We start from the raw sequence: 23,431 nt of genomic DNA on the forward strand, positions 1-23,431 counted from the left end.
CAGATGTTTTTATCATATGAATATCAATCAGCATATGACTTCATGGCAAAAACAATTCTGTATTCCCAGCTAGTCTCTAAATGCCCCTAGTGGATGTCTGCTTTAATTCGGAGCTGGGGTTTCCTGTTGCATTTCCCTGTTACAGTGAGGCAGGAACTCCCAGTTCGACTTCCCCGCCTGCCTGCGATAACATCGGCGAGAGGCGAGATTCCACCGCAGCTAAGAAAAGTTTTTGCAGCTCTTTGGAAAAGTTCGACTTTGACAAGAAGAACACGCGGATGTAGTGATATACATCTAAACTCAAAAAACAGTCGGTAAATGGGTTTGTAAGCCGACTGAACGGACCATTTTCCTTGGAAAAGAAGAAAGGGTGGGTACTTTTTTACGAAGTCAGCTGTGCTAGCTGGGATAGGTATCCTGAGCTGCCGAAAGTTTGTTTCATTTTACGTGTCAGATCTCATTTTATGTTGGATAATGTCAAACATAGCCTTAATGTTGTTAATACTATCGAACGGCATTCGTTTTGAGCAAGAAATAACGAAATGCTTGACTGTAAAAGGCGAAGTTTGAAGAAAATATCAGTGAAGTAACACTAATTTCACCTAACTTTACTCTTGGGCCTGTGCTAGCTCGTGTGTGACTAATCTGCAAAGGTTTAGCCACAGAGTAAGAAAAAAACATGGATTATGGAATATTGCCCCGCCTCACCTCAACTGGAGTACGCAAACCCATTCTTCAAACCCAGGTTCACGTACATATCAATTAAACTAATTGTTGATGGATAAATTAGAAAATAAAATGTTGATGGTTTTTAAAAATATCCTCAAACGGTTACGGCTAGCAAGCTTCCTCGCCCGTGCGTAATTATTACCTCTGGGTAAACCCCAGGACAAGAGGAGTAACATTTCTGGCCACATATTTTCAGCGTTATTGTATTTAAATCAGTTCATAACGACAGAGCTGATCATGTTGAAGCTAGAAAATATCACGGATTTTCCCTCATAGCTGGAATGAATTACTGGCTACTATTGTTGAAAGTGGACATTTCCGAATCATATTTTGCCGTTTTCTATAGGCTAATATTTAGTTTCTCATTAGTATTTATGTGACCTAAAAGGCATTTATATTCGACCCACAGTACATTATTCCTTGTGGAATCTCCGGTCTCCAGGCTCAGTCCAAAATACCTCACAGTTTGACTTTTCTCCCCAGGCAGCCTATGACACAGTTTGAATGAGATGCAAGTTGTCTGACTTTGGAACTCGACAGGAGTCACCTAATTTTCACAAACTAGCGATTTCCCGTGCTGTCTTTAACTTTTACATCGTGGACTAAACGAAATTCACATTCACATTTCACATTCATGAAGTTCTGAATGATTAGACCAAAATCTTGTCCCTGTCTTGTCCTTGTCTTGAAAGAAGAACTGTGTGTATTTGCTTGCTCATGTGAGCCATAATCAACAGCTGTGGTTGAAAACGGCGAAAACGGATGGATTAGGGACCGTGACAGCTGTGCTCAAGGTTTTGGAGTATGTTGTGTGTGGGTGCTGTGTGTTGTGCGATACAGACTAGACACACCCTGCTGTGGCTCAGAATTAGCTATATCCTCTCTCACCACCCAAACAGATTAAGGCCCGTCTCTCTTTTGACCACACTGTCATGAAAGCCAAGGTCAGGCTGATTCATAAGATGGGCTTTCTTCATACCCTCTTGGGGGCCAGACATGGGCGGAGGTGTGGGTGTGTGCCCTTAGTAATCAGAGTTCCTACTCTGATTTTGTGTTTTTCAGGGCAGTTCACAGGCAGTGCACTGGGTTTGGGTAAAATGTGATGATTCAACTCACCCATGTCCAACTCACCCATTTTCCTATAGTAGGTAGAGGCCTTTTCCTTTAGTGGGTAGAGGCTCTGTGCGTCATATCCATAGCAATATTATCAGCAACATAGTCAGTGTTGTGTACTGTATTTGTTTACATCTGACACCTAGGCTCATGAGACCGTTTGAAACTTCATTTTCAGTTATTTGTGATAAAACCTTTCCACTGAAAATATTGAGTGGGGTTGGTAAGGATATACCCAAAGCGGTGGTTCGGCCGTAGGCTACAAACACCCTTAATGCTTTGTAAGGGGTCCCTATAAGAGAAGCCAAAAATAATTTAAGTTTCAGTTTCCTGTAGAGATTTCCTCTCTGTGGTGTGGTAGTGTAATGCGCGGTTGGGCGTATTCTCCGGAAAAAACCCCTGAAAAGCTGACTTTTCTTATGATACTGTAATTCTACTTATGATGACCATTAACTTACCTAAGTTGCCGTATTTCACACAAACCGAGTCCAAGTGGCCAAAGAGGTTATGAGCTTATCCGTGTGCTAGACACAAACAAGATACGTCCTTAAACACAGGTTGTTTTCAAATGATGAAAATAGTGCCCATATTACTGAACACTGATAACACAACTTTTTAACAAGTAGGCCTGTTGGAAACTGTCCATTCTATCCCCTCAAACAAATGCCTATCTGAAAAAAAAAAAGTTTATTCAGTGTGTCAGGGAGCACAGAGCAGGCCAATGAGGTGAAAATCATTAATTGTAGGTATTCAGGTATCAGAGTTTTAGCCTTTAGCCCTTCTAGCCACCACTGCTCTTATTGATGTGGACTGCTTATACCAAGCCAGTCCATCTTGTCAGCAGGATGGTTTGCCAGATTGATGCCTGTTAAGGGAAAAGTGTGCCACATATTCTTGACATTGCTGGTTGGATTAACAAGGTTACGCTGGCTTGCTTTTATGACAATCCCAGCAGGAAGAATGGAGATATCGGTGGGTGGGATGCTGAGAAAGAAAGCAATGAGTGAATACATGTCATAAGTACCATTCTCCTTAGATCAGAAGGCCTGCATCAAGGGCTTCCAAGGACACCTCCTGTGAAATTAAATGAATTGCAGGGCTTTACAGGTGACCAGTGAGCATCACTTTTAAAAAAAAGGGTGTCAGTGTGTTGCTGTATTTTTCCCTCTGTGTCTTGAGCTAGAGTGGCATTGTCTTCGGTATGGTTCTGCCTCTTGATGTACTCGATTGTTAGAAGTGTGCATCACCTGGAGAGCACTGAAATGAGGTCCATGGAGGAGGCAGAGAATGAAGGGGTCAAAAAGCCATACTCCATCAGCTTGCCACTCCAGGAAGTTATGCTTTGATGTGTGTGTTTGTGTGTGCATAGCAGGAGTAAGATAAGAATGTGAATACGACTTGGTGAGGTGTGTTTGGACTATTCCATTCCATGTCTATTCACGCTTATTTTATACTGCCTCTCATTTGTTTCTGGTGGAAGATGAATCAATATGATGAAAGTTAGGCCTAGTATAAGAAGACATTTCAGTTAGGATTGGGAAACCCATCACGTTTTCCTCTGTCATCAAGCATAGACTGCAATGGATTTGCTTCATTTAGGAATCAATGCATGAGTAGGAAGGATTGTTACCTGACTGCAAAACACAGTTGAATGAACATATTCTCCCATGTCTGTAGTTTGCTGTGATGTGTGTGTTTGTGTGTATAGACCCTTTCAAGAGAGTTCCATTATCAGCATCATAGTTGGCCCCACAAGGCTTCCGTTTTAACATTCCATATGTTATCTTAATACAGAGGAAGTAGATTGGGAACCAAATAGAACGTTCAAGCATTGTTTTTGTTTTTATTGTTGAAAGGGTCTATAAGCGTATGCAGTCTTGTGAGGCACACTGTCTATTTATGCGACCAGTCATCTATAACCCAACTGGCATTCATCTGCTGATGATTGTTTTTGTCACCTGGTATTAAATCCAATATACTCATCATATATTGCAGAATACATATATGCATATATGCAGTGGCTACTCATGGTTTGGGGATAGTTGCAGCTGAACAAAGAGAGACTGATGGACGTGATTGCATTAGACCAATATCCTTCATATGTTGGGCACGATATGTTTTGTTTGTCTTAGGTGCCAGGGTGTAACATTGGTTTGCTTGGCTCAGGTAGGGTTGTGTGTGTGTGTGTGTGTGTGTGTGTGTGTGTGTGTGTCTGTATGAGTATGAGTATGGAGAGTGACGTGATATGGTGGGGGTGGTAGTAGTGGAGGTTGGGAAAAGTGTAAGCAGTAAGCGCGCACAGGCTCAGCGTTATCTCTCCTGCCGGTCAGGAGAGAACACAGCACACCATGCCAGGCAAGGCAAGGTCACACACACAAGTTACTCCCCCACTCTGTTTCCTCTCAAAGCCCTCAAACAACCTTTTCCCTAGCTGTCACAGTCGTCAATCCCATGTTGTGCTGTTGTAATGTCTTTTGCCTGCTACACAAATAGGCCTACCTCTTTCTTGTGTCTCCAGAGAGCCTAGTAAGGGCCAGTGCTTTATGATCTGAAGGTAGGCCCTCAGTGTTTTTAGTCCTGGTGTGTCAGCCTATTAAGGGAGCAGTGTGCCTCATGTTCTTGACATGGCAGAGGTTGGATTAATGAGGTTACACTGGCTTGCTCCCAAACTGGCTGCTTTGTCTACAGGGCAATTTGTCTCAGTGGGGAAGGCGAGGGGGATTATCTGAATCCGGAGACTATCCTCTATTTATAAGACTAAGCCCGCTGATGCCTTGTGTTTGAGTGACCCCTTGTGATCCAAGGCTGTTAAGTGTACAATAGACCCATAAGATTAGATATTGTTTTGGTTTTGAGGTGGTGGTGGACCCCCCTCCCCCCGAATAGTCTCATGTTAGTTTTCAGTTCTTCATGTGTTTAGGAAGTTGATAATTACTCTGCTCAAGGTGTTTTTGTATTGCAAGAGTGCATGTTTTGCAAGAGTCAGTTACAAGTAGTAGATGTTGATGTAGTAGATGTTGGCCTTTGGAAATAAAGATGTTGACTACAAAATAATCCAAGCCCAGATTATCTTGTAGCGCTTCAGTAGAGATGTCATTCTTTTGCAACAGTAAATTGGTCCTTTTCCTTTGAAGCTTCCATTTCTTTGAAATGGAACAATGTTCCTCTAAAGTCATTTGCCCAGCTCCTAGGCCCTTTCAGTGCGGTGTGTATATGTATCCTCTTTAAAAAAAACCTATTCCAGTTGTGTGACCGAGGCCTATGCAGCACAGTGATGGCAGGTTGATGAGTAATGCCGTGGCTTTGTATGGAATTGGCCAGACATGACCAGACCTGCAAGCCTGAAGGAATGAATTCCTACTCCTTACTCCATACCACAAGGGATTCTCTCTGGCAGAGATTCCGTACACCCCGGGTTGCGCCACACACCATTGCGTGCTCTGCATCTGACAGACTTACTGGTTTTCTCTCCTAAGGTAGAGAATAGTTTTAGTGCTTCTGTGCTAGAGTTTATTCCTGTCCGAGCGCTTTTTCTATCAGCTGCTGTCGTTCTTGGTCTGTTACTTCAGCACAGACTTTCAGTCCGTTCTAAAGGGGAAGTGGATTAAGAGCTGTGTGTTTTGGTCTTGAACAGAGCTTCCTCCTTCACCCTGGAGAGGGAACCTGGGGCCAGGGAAGAGCAATGTGTTTCATGTCCAGTTGACCTTTCTGGTCAATGATTAATTTAAAACTTGCCATACACTTTCTCACGTGGGCAGTGTCAGTCAAGACTATGCAATCTCTGCTGAAGTAGTTCCTCATATAGGCCTAATTAGTATTTAGAAAATACCGCTATTGTATTTGTGTGGAGCCTACCTACTCGTTTAACCTAACAGGGAAGTTACACCAGGCGCGTAACTGAAGCGTTCTGTTCGCGTTGCGTCTGCTGCAACAATTAGCTTCCACTAGAATCAATGGAATTAGCTACACTAGAACGCTTCAGTTGCGTGCCCTTTGTGGCTGCCCTGTTAGATGTAATGCAGGTAGATGTAATAGATGTAGAATGTTCATTAGATGTAATATGTTTGTGATTTAGGCCTAACTGTGAATGTTCCAAAAATGTGTCACCTCTGTCTGGGACTGTGCATTGGTGGCTCAGTGGAAGGCTAATGCCTTGACCACGGTGGTTATCCCAGTGGTGCTCTGTTTGCGTACTTCTCTCTCTCTGTCCTCTCTCTTATGCTTGCATTTCTCTGTCTTTCTCCATTTCTCAATTTTGTATTACTCCTCTGTCTCAGTTTGCTGCAAGTGCTGACTAGTTTCCTTATATTTTAGACTTAGACTTGGGTCTAGAAACTCTAAGTAGAAAAAGAGAAACGCATTCATTTTTAAGTGCTGGCTAAAACGCATGCTTCCCGTGTGGGTCTGGACATCACAAGACACTGACTTCCGGCCACTATCCTCTGTGAGTTCTGCTAAGACTCAAGGCTGAAACCTGCAGTGGGTTTAAGCAAATATTCTAGAGCTCTACACTCTCAAATCTTTGGCTGTAAGCAAGTCTTCCTTCACTTAAGCAGTAACCTGTTCCTCAATTTTGCTTGCTTCAAGAGGGCATGTTAATCCAGTAGTGTGAGGCAGGGCTTCCACTGCCGGCCCATGCATCCTGCTGTGGGTCTGAGGCATGCAGGGGTTTATGTGGCCCTCACTCAAACACAAATAACATTCTGTACTTTAAGAACATAAAATAAAGTTTGAATAACTTGTATTGGATTTTATATTTATATTTCACAGAAGCTCCCTCAAGTCATTTCTTTTTTCCGGCTCATGCACACAAACCAATATCCCGCCCTTGGCAATCAAACATCTTGCTCAGCGTCAAACGCTCTGCGCTGGGCTCCACCGTGTGTGTAGGCCTCTTGTGCCTGGCCGCCATGGGCATGTGCCATGCAGCTGTGTAAGAGGGCACAGTCTGCATCTGTTGAGTCTGATAAAGCAGCTCTGTGCTGTCAGTCTGTCTCCGTCGTCTTGGCTTTGACTGTGAAAGAGCTCCTCGGTGCCAAATTCAATTTTGACAGACAGGCTTTGAATGTAGTGTTCACTCCGCAAGGCTGCAGTGATGCTTTAAGGAAGGGCTCTAACTGTAGAGATGGGTATGTTGCAACGAGAAAACAAAATGGAGCTAAATTAAGTGTCATGCTGTGGCCACTCTGTTTTGTTGTGGAGTCTTTTTGTTGTTGTTAAAGAGACAGACTAGGGTTTGAGGGAAGATATTTCAGTTGAATGATATTTTTTGCGTCACATCAGATTGGCAAAGACTGGTCTTATGTGGACTTGAGTGCCCAGAGGACACATAGTTGACATTCAAATATAAAAATAAATCTTGATCTCGTGATGTCATGTTCAAAAAATTATGGTTATGGTTATATAGAGCTATGGTGGTTCTCACCCTAATACCAGAAACTGACCATTGCCCCAACGAAAGAAATTTAATTTATTAAACATCTCTGTGCTTTTATTTGGAATGTTGTCGAGCCGATGTCGAGTAGTGATGGCAGCAGATGTCAACCAATATGGGGTTTTTTTGATGGCTGATGCTGATATAATGCTGATATAATGATAAACTTTTTTATTTGTTATTTTTTTTATTTATTGTTGGGGGCTGTCTGTTGGAATATGTTTTATTCTAAAATTACATGTGCCTGCCTGTTAATCGGCTTAATATGCTCAAGTGTTGGCAGAAAAAAATGGCAAAAATCGTCCTGATCTGCCGACTGATTAATTGGTCAACCTCCACATGACAGTTTAGGCCAGTGGTTCCCAAACTTTTAACAGGCATGTACCCCCTGAGACATTATGATCTTCCGGAGTACCCCCAACACCACCAATTATTAACAAGTTTTTTTTAAATTGTTTTATTAATATTTATTTTTATCAATTTTGTCGAGAATAGTGAATAGGATCCTAAACATATGATACAAATCTCATTTACATCTCATCTACAATTTAAATCTCATCTACAATAGTCAACATATGATAGGCCTACAAATGTGCTGAATATAATGATTTTAAATAGATCTGCACCTAATCTCACACACAATCGTCTTGTTGAATGCAGTGATCTTATCTGCTAGGTGCTTGTCTTTGCCTTGTAACTGGAGATTTAACTCATTGAGCTTTCCAAATATATCGCTAAAATAGGCCAGCTTCGTCAAAAAATGTTCATTAGTGAATGTGCTTGCAGATTCAAACATGCGCTCTTCCTCCAAGAAGAGGCTTACTCGAGCTCAAACACGCCACAGCACTTTACCTCGGGAAAGCCACCTTGCCTCGCTGTGAAACAGTACAGCCTTTTGGTCAGCTCCCATCTCCTCTCAAAGTGCGGAAAATAGACACGCTTTTAAGGGCCGGGTCTTGATGAAATTCACCACTCTCACAACCTCGTTCAAAATCTCATTCAGGTCGGGACTAACTAAGCTGCCTTGACACGAGCGCTTCCCTATGAATAACACAGTGCGTCCATTGCGCATCGGGTGCTACCTGGGCCTAGGCTAAGGGTAAAAAAAATAGAATAAATAAAACTCCTGTTTTTCACGTCAGTTCGCGCCCCACCTGGCATGTCTCCGCGACCCACAGTTTGAGAAACGCTGTTTTACCTCTGTCTCCACTCTCGAATATTTTGTTAATGCGGAGAAAATACGTTTTTAATGTGCAGTGCAAATGCGGAAGTTAAGTTACCAACATGGGATAGAGAAAACGTTATAGATAGAAAAGGCATATAACTTAGATCTTTTTTCGCGTACCCCCTGAAATCAGTACACGTACCCCTGAGGGTACGCATACCCCAGTTTGACAACCGTGGGTTTGGGCTATATGATCAGGCTCAGCTGGTCTTTCGCACTGACGAATAACTAAGAGGGGCCATTAACACAGTAGGATAGTTATGTGGAACAGGATTTAAACCTGTTCAAAACCTGCTCTGTGAAAACAAACAAAAGAAATTCTCACCGGTCACCATCCTGAGTCATCAGCCTCGTATGCTTTGGTAATGAACTTTGATACATTCTCGCAGTATTACAGTGTTTGTCAGACCTGTTGCTGCAAAGCCACCACAGTGGTCATGAACAGCCCCAGGGTCTCCCAGTCTGTGCCCTCACTGACCCCCTCACACACCCACAGCCCTTTGTGCTGGTCTGTAGTCCGTGTATGCAGGGTGATCTGTTGTGTTTTATTGTGTCAATCTTTGATCATTGTGTTTAGCTGCTGTGTGTGTGTGTGTGTGTGTGTGCCAGCTTTGATCTGTATGGCTATTGGCTGATGGTAGCTGGCGGCTGTAAAGTCCTTCATCAGCATTTGCCAAACAGAGGGCTCTTGTATAATCAGCCCAGCAGTGCTTTGTCACCACACACTTATTCATACACACATTCGTAATACATATTGGCCTATATTTAAATACACCGGCTTGCTCACATATGCAACATATCTCATTCACACACCCACATGTAAAGACATCCTCTGTCTTCCTCTGTCTCACACTCCCCTTCACTCAAACACAATCAGTACTGCTGAAAGAGAAATTATTTGATGTGTCTTAGCACATAGCCTACATAACATTGCTTCATTTATATTTATAAGAAATATTTCTTCATTCCTTTATTGTCAGATTTGGACAACACTTAGGGTAGTAGCATGTATAAGTTTATGGCCATATCAATAGCAATTTTAATGCATGCAATGGATAAGATGTACAGTGTATTGATTAAGGTCTTGGATAGATTTTTCATGTCTGTTGTGCACAACTGAAACTAGCACAGTTTCTTCTTCATGTCAGCCATAGCTAAGCTCAAAGCAGCTTGAAGTCAAGCTCTGAGTCGTGACTGCAGCAGTTCCCTGCTGGGATTGGTCAGAAAACTTTTGATTACAAGGATATGAGCCTTCCGTTTGTGTTACCATGGTAGCAAGAAGCGCAAAAAATAAAAACACTTCCTTTGCTTTTTTTTTTGTTTTGTTTTGTTTTTGTGAGGCAGCGAAGCAGTCACTGTCAGTCATTAGTAGCCTGCTGAAGCCTGGAGCAGTGCCTCTGTGCGCCTTCTCAATTCACACTTCTTTGATGAGTACTTTTTATCTGGTGAAACGGTGGTAGTTAACTGTAGGACGGATTTGGCCCAAATCAGGCTTGAATCTAGCATGGATCAAACTTGGATCAGGTCTGCATCAATTTTCTATCTACCTTGGGCATGGCATTTGCAGTCAGATATCATTAGGATCTTTTATGTTGATGTGTGTGATGTGGCATCAGCAACTCGCATACTGTACTTTCATTTTGCTCAATACACTTCATAAATTGTAACTGGCTAAATAGCCTCATTCACTTTTTCTAATGGCTGAAAAAATGTATGCTTACATGCATGTGAACCGGCTCTCAGAACAATTAAATCTGTGTACACAGAAAGTGGCACAGAGCAACATTTAACTCATTTTTGTTCAGTTGTTGCACTGTACTCAAAAACACAGCCCACTATACAGCCTTAAATTTGTGCCTGATGGACCATATGTATGTATGTATGTATGTATGTATGTATGTATGTATGTATGTACCTATTGCCTCATGTACATGTCTGTGTGAGAAGTTTAGTCCTGACTGCCTCCCCCCTGTGTGTGTTTCAGGACCATGGCGTCCACGGTGACCTTGGAGGATGCCCTCTCCAATGTGGACCTGCTGGAGGAGCTGCCACTCCCTGACCAGCAGCCATGCATTGAGCCGCTGCCCTCCTCCGTCATGTACCAGGTAACAATCACACAACACCTGGGCGATGTTTCACGTTCGTGGTTTTAGAGATAAACCTGGCTGAGTCAACTCACAGTAAGAGGTGAATGGTGTAATAGACCTGTTGTAATAGGTCTATGGCTTTGTTGTGCTAAAAGAATGAGGCCATACAGCTCTTTTAGGAGGTTTAGTTAACCTTTCCAGGTCTGTCACTAAACCATGTACTTCAAACACCCCCATGCCGTGTTATCATCAGCAACTATAACAATACAAAATCATTTCATTTGTAGAACACTTTTCTAATAATGATGCACTAGGTGCTTTATGAAACACTTAAATAAAATAAATGAACAAAATAATAATTAAAAAGGGAAACTTATGGTCATAAAACATTAGGAGCTATGAAAAATACAACTGGAGCTGACCTTACAGTTACAAAGACTAAGGCTGTTCTGATGTAACCGCTGGTAACACTTGCCCTCAAATGAAACTCCATAGTTGCCATAGTTGTTCACCAAAGTTTGCAGATGGCTTTTATTGTTGTGCTTTAGTCCAACCTTTCTTAAAAGAAGTGGATAGGGATAACTGGCATCTTTCAGTGTAAGATCACTTGACAAAAGCTGAATTTTCACTCTTTTGTGGCTGTTAAATATGCAGTCTTGACTGATTAAATTTTACTTTGATGCTGTAAATGTAACTACTAGTTTAATACTGTGTGTGTTATTTGTTCCTATAGCCCAACTTCAACACCAACTTTGAGGACCGCAATGCCTTCGTTACTGGGATCGCGCGATACATTGAGCAGGCCACAGTTCACTCCAACATGGTAAGACATCAGCAGCTTTTCCCCCACTCCCCCCCCCCCACCCTTCTCTCTTGGGTGATTTGGGGTGATCCACCACATACTGGTACTTGTTAATTTACCCCACTCTTAAGGGCCGGGAGTCCATAAACACCTCATTTCCTGAGCACAAACAATAGCTCACCAGAACCCGGGCACACAAGCTGCCATGCCAAGGGGCTTGTCGCGGGGGTTTCAATGGCATCAGGAGGGCCGGAGGAAAAGGGACATTGTCCTGCCTGTCAGCCTGAGCGGAGGACCAAGGCCAGGGGACTGCGGGGGCTCCAAGAGAGGCCCAGTGATGAATGGGTGCTTTAGCGGGGTTAGTGTGGCGGAATAGAGTCGCTCTGTGCTCCATTAGCGACGGGTAATTGCCACCTAAGAGGCGGTGGGCCCGGATCAAACGGCACTCCGAATGTAGAGCGAGGGAGCCCGGCCCACTCAAGCGTTTAGCATGTCACTGCACAGAGACTGCTGGGGCACGGTTGTGTGTATCTGTTCGTGTATGTTGTTTGCATTTGTGTGTGTGTGTGTGTGTGTGTGTGTGTGTGTGCAATGCATTCATGCATGTTGTTAATTTAACTGTTCATTTTGCCAAATCATTGGTACATTTAAAGGTGATATGTGGTGGTTTGTTTTTGTTTAAAACATCCAAAGATTACCACATCCAAGATTACCAAAACATAATATGAACGCCTGTTATTGAGATGAAGCATGCATGCAAACCAACTAACTCCAGACTGGCTCTCTTGTAATACCATGTTGTACCACGTGTGGCTGCTGTATTAATACAATGTACGCTAAGACAACTTGAAGCCTGAACAGAACATGAACAGACTGCTAGAGGCTCAGGAGGCTGATTCTGTGTGTGTGTGTGTGTTTAGAATGAGATGCTGGAGGAGGGGCAGGGGTATGCCGTCATGCTTTACACCTGGAGGAGCTGCTCAAGAGCCATCCCACAGGTAGGTAGACACACACACACACACACACACACACACACACGTGCATATATAGATGCATACACGCACATGGACAGACATGCATACATTTACACGGACTCACACACCTACAGTGAGCTCAGACCCATGTCCCATTGTCTCCATATCATATTCACATACAGTGTCATGAAAAAGTATGTGGGAGGAATAAAAAAAATTCTCTTTTGGAAATTGATCTTAATGCCTTAATTAAAACAATGAGGAAAAATCCAACCTTAAGGACACCAATTTTCTTTGTGAATGAATAAGTATACACACCCCTATGTTAAATTCCCATAGAGGCAGGCAGATTTTTATTTTTAAAGGCCAGTTATTTCATGGATACAGGAGGCTTTGCCTCCTGATAAAGTTCCCTTGGCCTAAAATAGCCCCACATCATCACATACCCTTCACCATAACTAGAGTTTGGCAAATTTTTATTTCAGTTAGCCTAATAGCTGGTTTGATTTGCATTAAGAAATGATCTTATGGAAAGTACCCCATGCCAATCTCTAGGTATGGTGAAGGGTATGTGATGATGTGGAGCTCTTTTAATGATTTTTTTTATTCATCTTTTTTTAGTCAACTTTAGCATGGGTTCACATTACTTTTCTAACTACGCTCACACGGTCACAGTTGGACACTCTCTCACATAGTGACAGTCACTGTTGTGCATAAACATTTACACTTTTTACCATTTCTACACACACACACACACACAAACTATCACACATTTGTCAGCATGTCTCAAAACTCGCAGACTTTGCACCCACTTTCGAAATCACACAAATACACACACACACACCTAAATAAGGACTCGCAGACATTCTCATACTCTCTTCCTAAGAAGCCATTTCAAGAACTGACACATTAAAGAAGCGCTCATAATATATTCATCTTTATAAGACCATTTGATGTCTTCATCCACTATAGCCTTTTCTTAATTTTAGTCTGCTTCATAACCTTTGACCTTTCCCCCTGGCAGGTCAAGTGCAATGAACAACCCAATAGGGTAGAGATCTACGAGAAGACCGTTGAGGTTCTGGAGCCCGAAGTCACCAAGCTCATGAACTTTATGTACTTCCAGGTAACACAGACGCATGCACTGGTGCTTAAGTATGCAAGAAGAGCATTCTTATATATGTGCATCCAGGCAACACATTTAAGTATGCAAGGAAGCTTAATTGTGCAATGAGAGCTTTCTCACACAATTTACTTCCAAAGGAACACATTTCAGTATGCACTGGTGCCTAAATGTGAAACAAGAGCGTTCACACACACATTGAGCACATCCAGTTAACACATTTGTGTATGCAGCAAGATGTAACTCTGCAGGAAGAGCATACTCACACACTCTCACTTCCCTGAGGTTTCTCACCTCTGACAAGATGAATTTACTCAGGTTCAGAGCTTTATGTTTAATACACACATGAAAACACACACACACACACCACACCACACACCACACCACACACCCACCCACACACACATATACAGACACACACATTAGACAAACCTTGAAAAACTTGTCAGTCTTGTTGAGATTGATTTGCTTCTCGGCGTCCAGCTTGTAGATGCTTTTGTTCCCATCCACACCACACACACACACCCACACACACACACACACGCACAGACACATCTGACGACTCCCCACCCTCTTGACCCCCAGCGCACAGCCATTGACCGCTTCTGTGGGGAGGTTAGGCGCCTGTGCCATGCAGAGCGAAGGAAGGACTTTGTGTCGGAAGCCTACCTGCTTACGCTGGGCAAGTTCATCAACATGTTCGCCGTGCTGGACGAGCTCAAGAACATGAAGTGCAGTGTCAAGAATGACCACTCCGCCTACAAACGGTATGCAACACACACTACACTCACAAACGTACTTGAACACAGGTATACATTGACAGACTTTGACACACCGTTTGACTCAAACACAAACATCTGTTTATAAACAGTATACAACTGTACATCTGTTTACAAACGGTATACAACACACACAACACACAAACGTACTTGAACACAGATATACATTGACAGACTTTGACACACCGTTTGACTCACACACAAACATCTGTTTACACACACACACACACACATACACACACACAGTCACAGTCACAGTCACATGACCTTCAATATATGCAATTATGCCATTAGTCAGACCAGCCCCAGGATACCCAGATAATGAGATGTCCCTGGGCACGTTGGATGATTGGGTCAAGTATGTTGACTCAATTAAGCTGTGTTAGCATGATCAGCCATGTCAAACGACTACTGTGAGAAATCCCCCAAGTCACAGCATCTACACTCCCTCTCTCACACTTCACCAAGCGGACAGTAGATGGCAGTATGGAGCCAAATCCCCCCTCCCTGCTCCCTTGTCAGATATCGCATCATCTCTGTATGTGCACAGTTTCCCCTCGCTGGGTTTAATGCGTCTGTCGCAGGTGTGCAGAGTGGAGATAAAAGAGCGCTGAGCACGTATTATTATTATGATAAACACCATATCCATCAGCCGAGGCTCACGGCAGTAGAAATAAAATAAGCATGACGGTAGCTGAGCCTACTTCTGTGGATTGGAAACGATGTCTGAAGACTTATGATATCTTCTACTTTTTCTTGTGAGAGTAGAGAAAGCCTGCTGGAAATCTCAAGTGTGCGTGTGTCTCTGTGTGTGTGTGTGTGTGTGTGTGTGAGCCTACTTCTGCAGATTGGAAACGATGTCTGAAGACTTATGATATCTTCTACTTCTTCTTGTGAGAGTAGAGAAAGCCTGCTGGAAATCTCAAGTGTGTGTGTGTGTGTGTGTGTGTGTGCGTGTGCGCGCGTTCCTGTAGGGTCCAATGTAGGGTCTGCAGCTGTCCTCTACGCTCACACACCCACAGCCCTTTGTGCTGGTCTGTAGTCCGTGTATGCAGGGTGATCTGTTGTGTTTTATTGTGTCAATCTTTGATCATTGTGTGTTTGTGTGTGTGTGAGTTTGTGTGTGTGTACACACGTTTGTGCCAGAGTGCATGCGTGCGCATGCATTTTATGTAACTGTTGGATCCTGAGAGAGAGAGAGAGGGGGGGGGTTGAGGTTGGGTTTAAAGTTGGAGCTGGTGACGTGTTGTTTTCTGCTGTGGTAGCTTATCAATGTTTCAGGTTTGTGCGATTCCCAGCCTTACCCTGGCTGTGAGGAGCAGAGCGGAGAGCCGCTCCAGCTGACATCAGTGAGGGCAACAGATCACACAGCCTCAGAATTGGTCCTGGCAGCACACCCCACACCCCGTCACACACACACGCACACACAGAGACACAAACCAGCACACACACACATGCCTCTTCCATCTCCTCCTCAATTACTTTTTTCCATTCTCTTCCCCTGTTTTTGGCTGCCCGAAGAGCCAAGAGCTCTCTCTCTCTTGCTGTATTTGTCTCTTTCACAGTCTTACTCAACTGAATGGAGGGTGAGGGGTTAGCTGGGGTATTCATGTAGCATCCACTCAGTTGGTCATATGCTCACAATGCTCTGTTTTTAGGCATAGTCAGTGTGTTGGAACACAGTTATTTCTGGTTCAATTTTCTGAATCTGATAAATTAAGTGGTCTGACTCATGATGAGTGGCCATTATCTTGCTGTTATGTCCGTCATGTAAGGGATAACGGCCTTCGAGGTGTCCTGTTATACGGAATTAATGGACGAGGGGGGAGGCAGAGAACTCCTCTGCCCAAGTCCATTAATCCGAATAACAGGACACCCTGAAGGCCGTTATCCCACTTATCACCCTATATCTCTTTAAATAATCAGAGGTTTTTTTTATGTTTGGACATTATTACTAAAGCCTTTATTTTCTTTGTCTAACAGAGCTGCCCAGTTCCTCAGGAAAATGTCCGAGCCTTCGTCCATCCAGGAGTCGCAGAACCTTTCCATGTTCCTGGCCAATCACAACAAGATCACCCAGGTGTGCACGTAAACACAACACACAGCATTGCATCACAGGACATCATTAGCTACCCACTAACACTATTAAATGCATTGACAAGGACATATACAGCACATCACAAAGGCCTTCACAAAGTGGCAGATTGCTGTGTATCAACAGGCACCATATGTTTTTTTTTTAAGAAAAACAGAGTTGTTCTTAACATCTTACAAAACACTCTCACTCACTTTCTTGCTGCGTCACACTGCACTTTTAACAGCTTAATCAGCCAGACTATGCTTATGCCACTTCTCCTGGGCCTCCCTGCTGACTGGAGGGAGTCTGTGCTTCATCAGCCTCAGCCTGTCCCCTCTGCCATGCTCTCCCCCAGTGAGTTGCTCGGGCCACACCGGCAATGCTAACTCCCTTCATGTGTGCCCCAGTCTCTGCAGCAGCAGCTTGAGGTCATCAACGGCTACGAGGAGCTCCTGGCCGACATTGTCAACCTGTGCGCTGACTACTACGAGAACAAGATGTACCTGACCCCCAGCGAGAAGCACATGCTCCTCAAGGTGAGCGCTCTCATATCAGAGTGTCGCTCTCTCTCTCTCGCTCTGTCTCTTATTTGCGTGGTAAGTCTGTTTGTCTGTAGTTGACCCCAGTACAGGTTTGGTCTCTTATCTGCTATAGTCAGTAAACCTCACTGGAAGCATGTCTTGTTTAGAAGTAGTTATACCAGTCAGTGGGAAAAGACAAGTGGAGAGATTGGATTGGAAGTGTGCAAAGATTTAAGCTAACACAGCCTGTTCTAGCATGTAGAGCGGAGTTCTAGCATGTAGAGCGGAGTTCTAGCATGTAGAGCGGAGTTCTAGCATGTAGAGCGGAGTTCTAGCATGTAGAGCGGAGTTCTTTGAGTCTGAAATCGCCAGTTGCCTTCACGGTTGCTCTCTTCTAGGTAATGGGCTTTGGTTTGTATCTGATGGACGGGAGCAACAGCAACATCTACAAGCTGGATGCTAAGAAGCGAATCAACCTCACCAAGATTGACAAGTTTTTCAAGGTTTGTGTGAGTGTGAGTGTAAGTGTGAGTGTGAGCGTGAGTGGTGTAAACAGTTGTTAACTGGATGAATCGTCAAGTAATTACAGTCAATAGCATAATTAACACATGCACCCACCCACGCACACACTTGCATACACACGCACACACACACGCACAATGTGTTCCATGTGTTCTTTGCTCAAGCTTACTTTGGCTCTATTTTTCATGATGATTCCAGCAACTGCAGGTTGTGCCGCTGTTTGGAGATATGCAGATTGAGCTGTCCAGGTACATCAAGACCAGCGCTCACTTCGAGGAGAACAAATCCAGGTGCGCTCCGAGACACTGCGGCAATATGATGATGGAACAGATGTGCTTCTGATCTGACATTAATCTAACAGCTTGGCTGTGCTCATTATGACCGCCGCGCAGCGAAGCTGAAGGTTTAGTCAGATTTTTTTTTTTTTTTTCGGGGTACACGAAACTTGGTGGGCATGTAACCCCACATGGATAGCATGGAACCATCGTTTTGATCTGTAGCCCCCCCGCTGGACTGGACCCCCCGAAAGGAGGGTAGGGCAGACACAGTTTTCTGTGAATATCTCGAAAACCGTAGGGTTTTTTTTTGTATGTTGATCTCAAGGGGTCTCATTTCATGTATAGCGCCACCTAGTTAAACACAAAAAAGTAAAAATGAGGTGTTGTAATTGAAGGTATCTGTGACCTAACATAGTCAAAACTGCACGAAATTGGAAGTGTAGGATCATTATGACACCCTCTGTATCCACGCCAAGTTTTGTGGAATTCCGTTCATGGGGGGCCACACAATAAATTAATTTGTTACTATACACCAACTGGCCTGTAGGTGGCCGGAGACAGTTTTCTGTGAATATCTCGAGAACCGTAGGGCCTAGGAGGTCCACCTTTTTTATGTATGTTGGTCTTAAGGGGGCATGTCAACCCATCCCATTACCACTTATTTCATGTATAGCGCCACCTAGTTAAAAATTAAAAAGCAATATCTGTTTTCATCACAATATCTCTGGCTGACAAGGTCAAAACTGCACGAAATTAAAAGTGTAGGATCATTATGACACCGTCCGAATGCATGCACACACACAAGCACGCACACACACACACACAGACACACACACACACCCACACACATAACATAACACAAACAATCAAGAATTTCTCAGAATTATGAACAGGCAAGATGGAGGTGGGGTTGTATAAAATTAATTTTACATGTGAAATCTATGAACTAATCATGTTTTGGTACTTGTTGTCTAGCAGATACCAGTGAGAATTGAGTGTGGATAATGCAATTTAGTGAGACAGTTAGAATCATATAGGCCTTTCAGCGTGATTTCTTTTTGTGGAAAAAATGTGCTGGACTGGGCGGCGGTCATATTTTATACCGCTCTGCGGTACATCTTGTTATCGTACAAGTTGCTATAAGGAACTCACTTCTAAATTCTTTGTAATGTGATGTGGGGAACCACAGTATAAATCTTGATCATGGAACCACAGTATTGATCTTCTTCTGATATGAACTGATCTACCAGCTCTGTACCAACTGGCTGGTATCTGGCTACATTCACTTCAAAACTAGTTTCTGCCAGATCCTCTGCTCTATATTCTCTGCAGGAACATTAAGTGATAGTAAGCATTATGATATGGGGAACTGAGGCTTTGGAAAATATTGGCAATCAGCTGCCATCCACTTCCTCCCTCTGTAGTACCTGCTGGAAAGAAGTAATCAGACTAGCAGAAGATTGAGGTGGCGGAGAGAAAGCCCCTGTACTCACTATCCAGACAGCAGCCGTCCATTCTGGGGTTGGACCGGCTTCACACTCACTGACTATCACACTGGGCAGGGGATGATGGGACTGATCTTATCACTCTTGGTCCTCCTTGCACACTAGGGTGGTTCACAATATAATGGTATGAGTAAAAGTTTTCCCAATTTTGCCAGATCGCATTTTGCCAATTTTGCCAGATCGCTTTTTGCCTTGTTCCTATTGACATTTTGAACATCTGTACCAAAAATTGAGCCAATAGGACGCCAGTAAAGGGTGGCACATTTTTTCACAATTGCTCAACCTAAAAATGCATGATCATTAATAATCTCTCCCTGTACTTATACTAAATGAGTAAGAACATTAGAACAGTTCAAACACTATTCGCTGTATGAGTTTGTTCTTTTTGATACTTTATCTCTGTGTCCTTGCACAACACGGAGCAAAAATTACTTTTGGTCTTCGTTTCGCACAGATTGTTGACAGCGTTTAATAAGGCCAATGCCTCTCTCTGCGCTGTCGTTGATGACCTTCAAGGAATAAACTTTTTGACGCAGATTCTCATCTGTGGGAATGGACCTCACATCAGGGTTACTTCTGCCATCCATTTGGCCTTTAGTAAGAACCTCAAAGAAGTGGATTGAGCAGCGAGTGACGAGGCTAGAGATGGTAGTACTGCTCTTGTGGAAGAAAGACTTGGCATCAAGTCTTTGAGCATCTTCCCAGGGCGTCTTTCAAGATTTTTTTTCTTCAACATCAACACAACAACAACAACACGTTACATTTATTTAGCACTTTTCTCAACACTCAAAGCGCTTCATAGGGAAGGGGGGACCTCACTAACCACCACCAATGGTGGTGAGCTGAGCATCAAAAAATGCCAGGGCGACGAGTTCTTCTGACAGATACCACAAATGTCATCCAATGCTCTTCAATGCAGCATCTGCAATGGTTTTATCCGGATACCAATACATCATGTATTGTGTGTGTGTGTCAATATTGTGAAAAAGTGTGCCACCCCTAAATATCCAGCAATTGACTCCATTTTTGGTACAGATGCTTACAATGCCAATTGGAACAAGACAAAACGCGATCTGCCAAAATTTGGTGAAAATTAATTTTGTGAACCACCCTATTTTACACTTTCATTTTGTCACCTCTTCCCACTTAACGTCTGCCTCCATGAGCCCCTGTTCCCCCCTCATCGCCTTTTCATTACACTTCTTCCTTTCTTTTTTTTGTAATGTGTCTGTTTTTGTCCTTTAGGTGGTCGTGTACATCTGTAGGCAGCAGCCCACAGTACAATATCTGTGAGCAGATGATCCAGATCCGAGAGGATCATATGCGCTTTATCTCTGAGCTGGCCTGCTACAGCAACAGCGAGGTATACATATTTGCACATGCGCACACACACACACACACACACACACACACACACACACACAAACGTTACATACACGCAGAGCACACACCGTCTGATCACACACACACGCAGAGCACACAACCCTCTGTAAATGACTCTCTTTAATTGTCACAACATTGTCTAGATGTTAATTTTGTGCACTGATGTGCATTGAAACGAGCATGATGACTTGACATGAGTGGGTGCCTTACATATGCCAGGCTACACGGAGGCGCAACTGAAGCATTCCATTTGCGAAGTGTATGCTGCAGCAATTAGTTTCCACTGTAATCAATGCAACTCGTTACACCAGGCGTGATGGTGGCAATCACATTAGAAAAAGTCAGACCAGTCTCCACTGTTGCTAAGCTCTGTGAATGGAGCGCTTTAAAACAGTTGCGTGTCTGTCTGGTATATACCATCTGTTATAATAGATTCTACTAAAGCCATATTCGGACGGGATTAGTTTTACGTGGGGACGTGGGGTAAAGTAATTATTATTAAGTATAGCCTACCAATGTAATCGACAAGGAGGGTGAATTTATGCGATATGTTTTTAGCTGTAGCCTGTAGAATATCCGAGGCTCCCCACAAACATTTCGTTGCAGCCTACAGTTGTCCTTGACATATTGAGCATATAACAAATAGACATGAAATTGACACTGAACTAATGAGTAAACATTACTCAGGCCATGTTGCATGTATGAACATGGCAACAGGGAGGTGACAGCAGTGCGTAAATTGAGTTACCCCTCCCAACTTCTGGTAAAATAGAAAAGTTTCTTAGTCCCGTGTGAATTGGCCATTTATATTACAGACGTCCTGTGGTAAAATAATTTTACCCCACGTCCCAACGTAAAACGAATCCCGTCCGAATAGGGCTAAAGATGAAGAAAGATTCAGCCTAGTAAAAGAGCATCGCTGGAGCAACACAGATGTTTACTTATTTCTGAGTTTTAATGCATACTGTAGGTGCACAGCAATAAATGACTTTCAACCAATTCGATGTTTACTACATCTTCGTTAGAGTGCATAGAGTTTCAGCCTGTTTGGGTGGCCAAGATATCAGTTATAAACATACGCTACACTGAATGTTGCCCTTCTGGAGCCACAGATGCCATTGTGTTTCTGTCTGACTCTCTTAACATCCAGAAAGCCAAATATCCCAATTACTTGTAATGAGTGTGCCCTGGCTCTGCTGAATGGGAGGATGGTGAGCTGGGCACGGTGCCTGATTGTGTTGGTGGTGTTAATGAGCGATGATGACTCTGCTTCCCCCGCCATTATGCCTTGTCCTGACCCTCACAGAGCCACTTCACCATATGCGCTCATTAAGACTGAACGAATATTCATATTTGTTCCAGGCACATTTCTCATAACAGTGGAGTTTTGTTGACAGATAGCAGGGAAGAGTTGAGTCAGATAGCAAAAGACTTTGAAACTAGTGTAGTCCAGATCTGAGCCAGTTCAGGGCCAGCTTTCGTGACACCACAACCCCAATTTGCTGTCAAATCAAGTGTTAGGAGATCTGGATTAGACATGAGTTCAAATAGGTTCAAATTCATAATGGATGTTGTTAATGGGTAATGGAATGTCAGTGGATTTAACTGAATGAGTAATGACTCATTCAGTCCATAAGCTGCTCTGAGACTTATTGTATTGTTTTACTCTGTGATCATATCAGAAGTGCAGTCATCTGACTGACAGCTTGCCTCAGTAATGTGAGTCATCATCGGAAAAGTGTTTTAATCTCCCCAAACCGGTCTGAGCTGTCAGGTCTGTGGTGTGAATGAAATTTCCCACAGGCATACAAACATACAAAGTCAGATGCTGAGGTCACTACTGCACTGTAGATTTGTATTGTATAAATGTGTGGATCCAAGCCCATATTCAACAATACTTCAACATTTTTTTTCAGTAAGTATACTTCCAGTGAGGCTATTCGCATGAAATTTTCAGAAATTAGTATTAACTCGGATAATCCACACATATAAAAAAAAAATCCAAACATTAAAGTCCATAAGTACAGTTATGTGTAATAAAGTGGAATGACAGAGGAAACAAAGTATTGAACACGCTAAGAAAAAGCAGTACACAGAGAGTAATTATCCCTCTTATCTGTGCAAATTAATATAAGCTGGGTTAGTACATATTGATGGGCTATAAAAGGTTTTTCGTCACCAATGTGTCACACAAGGATCTCATGATGGGTAAAAGCAAAGAGCTTTCCTAAGACTTTTGCAACCTTATTGTTGCAAAACATATCGATGGAACTGATGACCGATGCATTTCAAAACTTCAGACTTATCTTCCAATAAGCAGCATTGGGGCCATTATCTATTTAATTAAAAAAAAAAATGACCCGTTATTTCCCAGGCTGTATAATCAGTCATCTCAGAACATACAATCTTGGTTCTCCTTTGTGTCCAATTTGGATTTTATTGTCAGGCATAGAAAGAAGAGTGTTATATGAACTTCATTAGCTGAAGCGAGTACAGCAGTCTGATCACCACTAAGAGAGTTTTAGAGCTTCCCTTTCTTTTTCAAAAGGTGTCTAGCCAAGTTATGTGGAAAGATATACATTTTGTAAGTACTTGGCAGACCAAAATGAACCTATTACAAAATCTGTGTGAGCAGCCTAGTCATTTTGGCCAGAGTGAACCGTTTGTTCAGAAGTGATTGGCCCGCTGGTTTTGCACATATTCATCAACTATCATTATGTCTGCAGTTGTTGTATTCACTGCTTTCTCAGTGCCATGAGTGGTGCAGCTATCAAACCCTAGCCAATCACTTCATCAAACAATTCAGAATTATTCCATGTATTGTCCTGCAAGGAGGGTAAAGGCTGATGGGCCTTTTGTCTGTTATGGCAATGATCTAG

General features: G+C 43.1%; 1 protein-coding gene across 1 annotated transcript in view; it reads left to right on the forward strand.

Moving 5' to 3' along the window:
* Positions 1–78: 78 nt before the first annotated feature.
* cyfip1 (cytoplasmic FMR1 interacting protein 1) overlaps positions 79–23,431 on the forward strand; it is a gene marked incomplete in the record, with an annotated part of 53,791 nt that continues 30,438 nt past the window's right edge. Inside the window, 11 exon segments of the mRNA XM_048252981.1 lie at positions 79–370; positions 10,486–10,606; positions 11,322–11,411; positions 12,311–12,388; positions 13,389–13,490; positions 14,073–14,254; positions 16,250–16,346; positions 16,751–16,879; positions 17,263–17,367; positions 17,585–17,676; positions 20,415–20,532. Coding sequence (XP_048108938.1) covers positions 10,490–10,606; positions 11,322–11,411; positions 12,311–12,388; positions 13,389–13,490; positions 14,073–14,254; positions 16,250–16,346; positions 16,751–16,879; positions 17,263–17,367; positions 17,585–17,676; positions 20,415–20,532 — 1,110 coding nt within the window.

The sequence above is a fragment of the Alosa alosa genome, chromosome 9, assembly GCF_017589495.1.
Source record: "Alosa alosa isolate M-15738 ecotype Scorff River chromosome 9, AALO_Geno_1.1, whole genome shotgun sequence".
NCBI lineage: Eukaryota > Metazoa > Chordata > Actinopteri > Clupeiformes > Clupeidae > Alosa > Alosa alosa.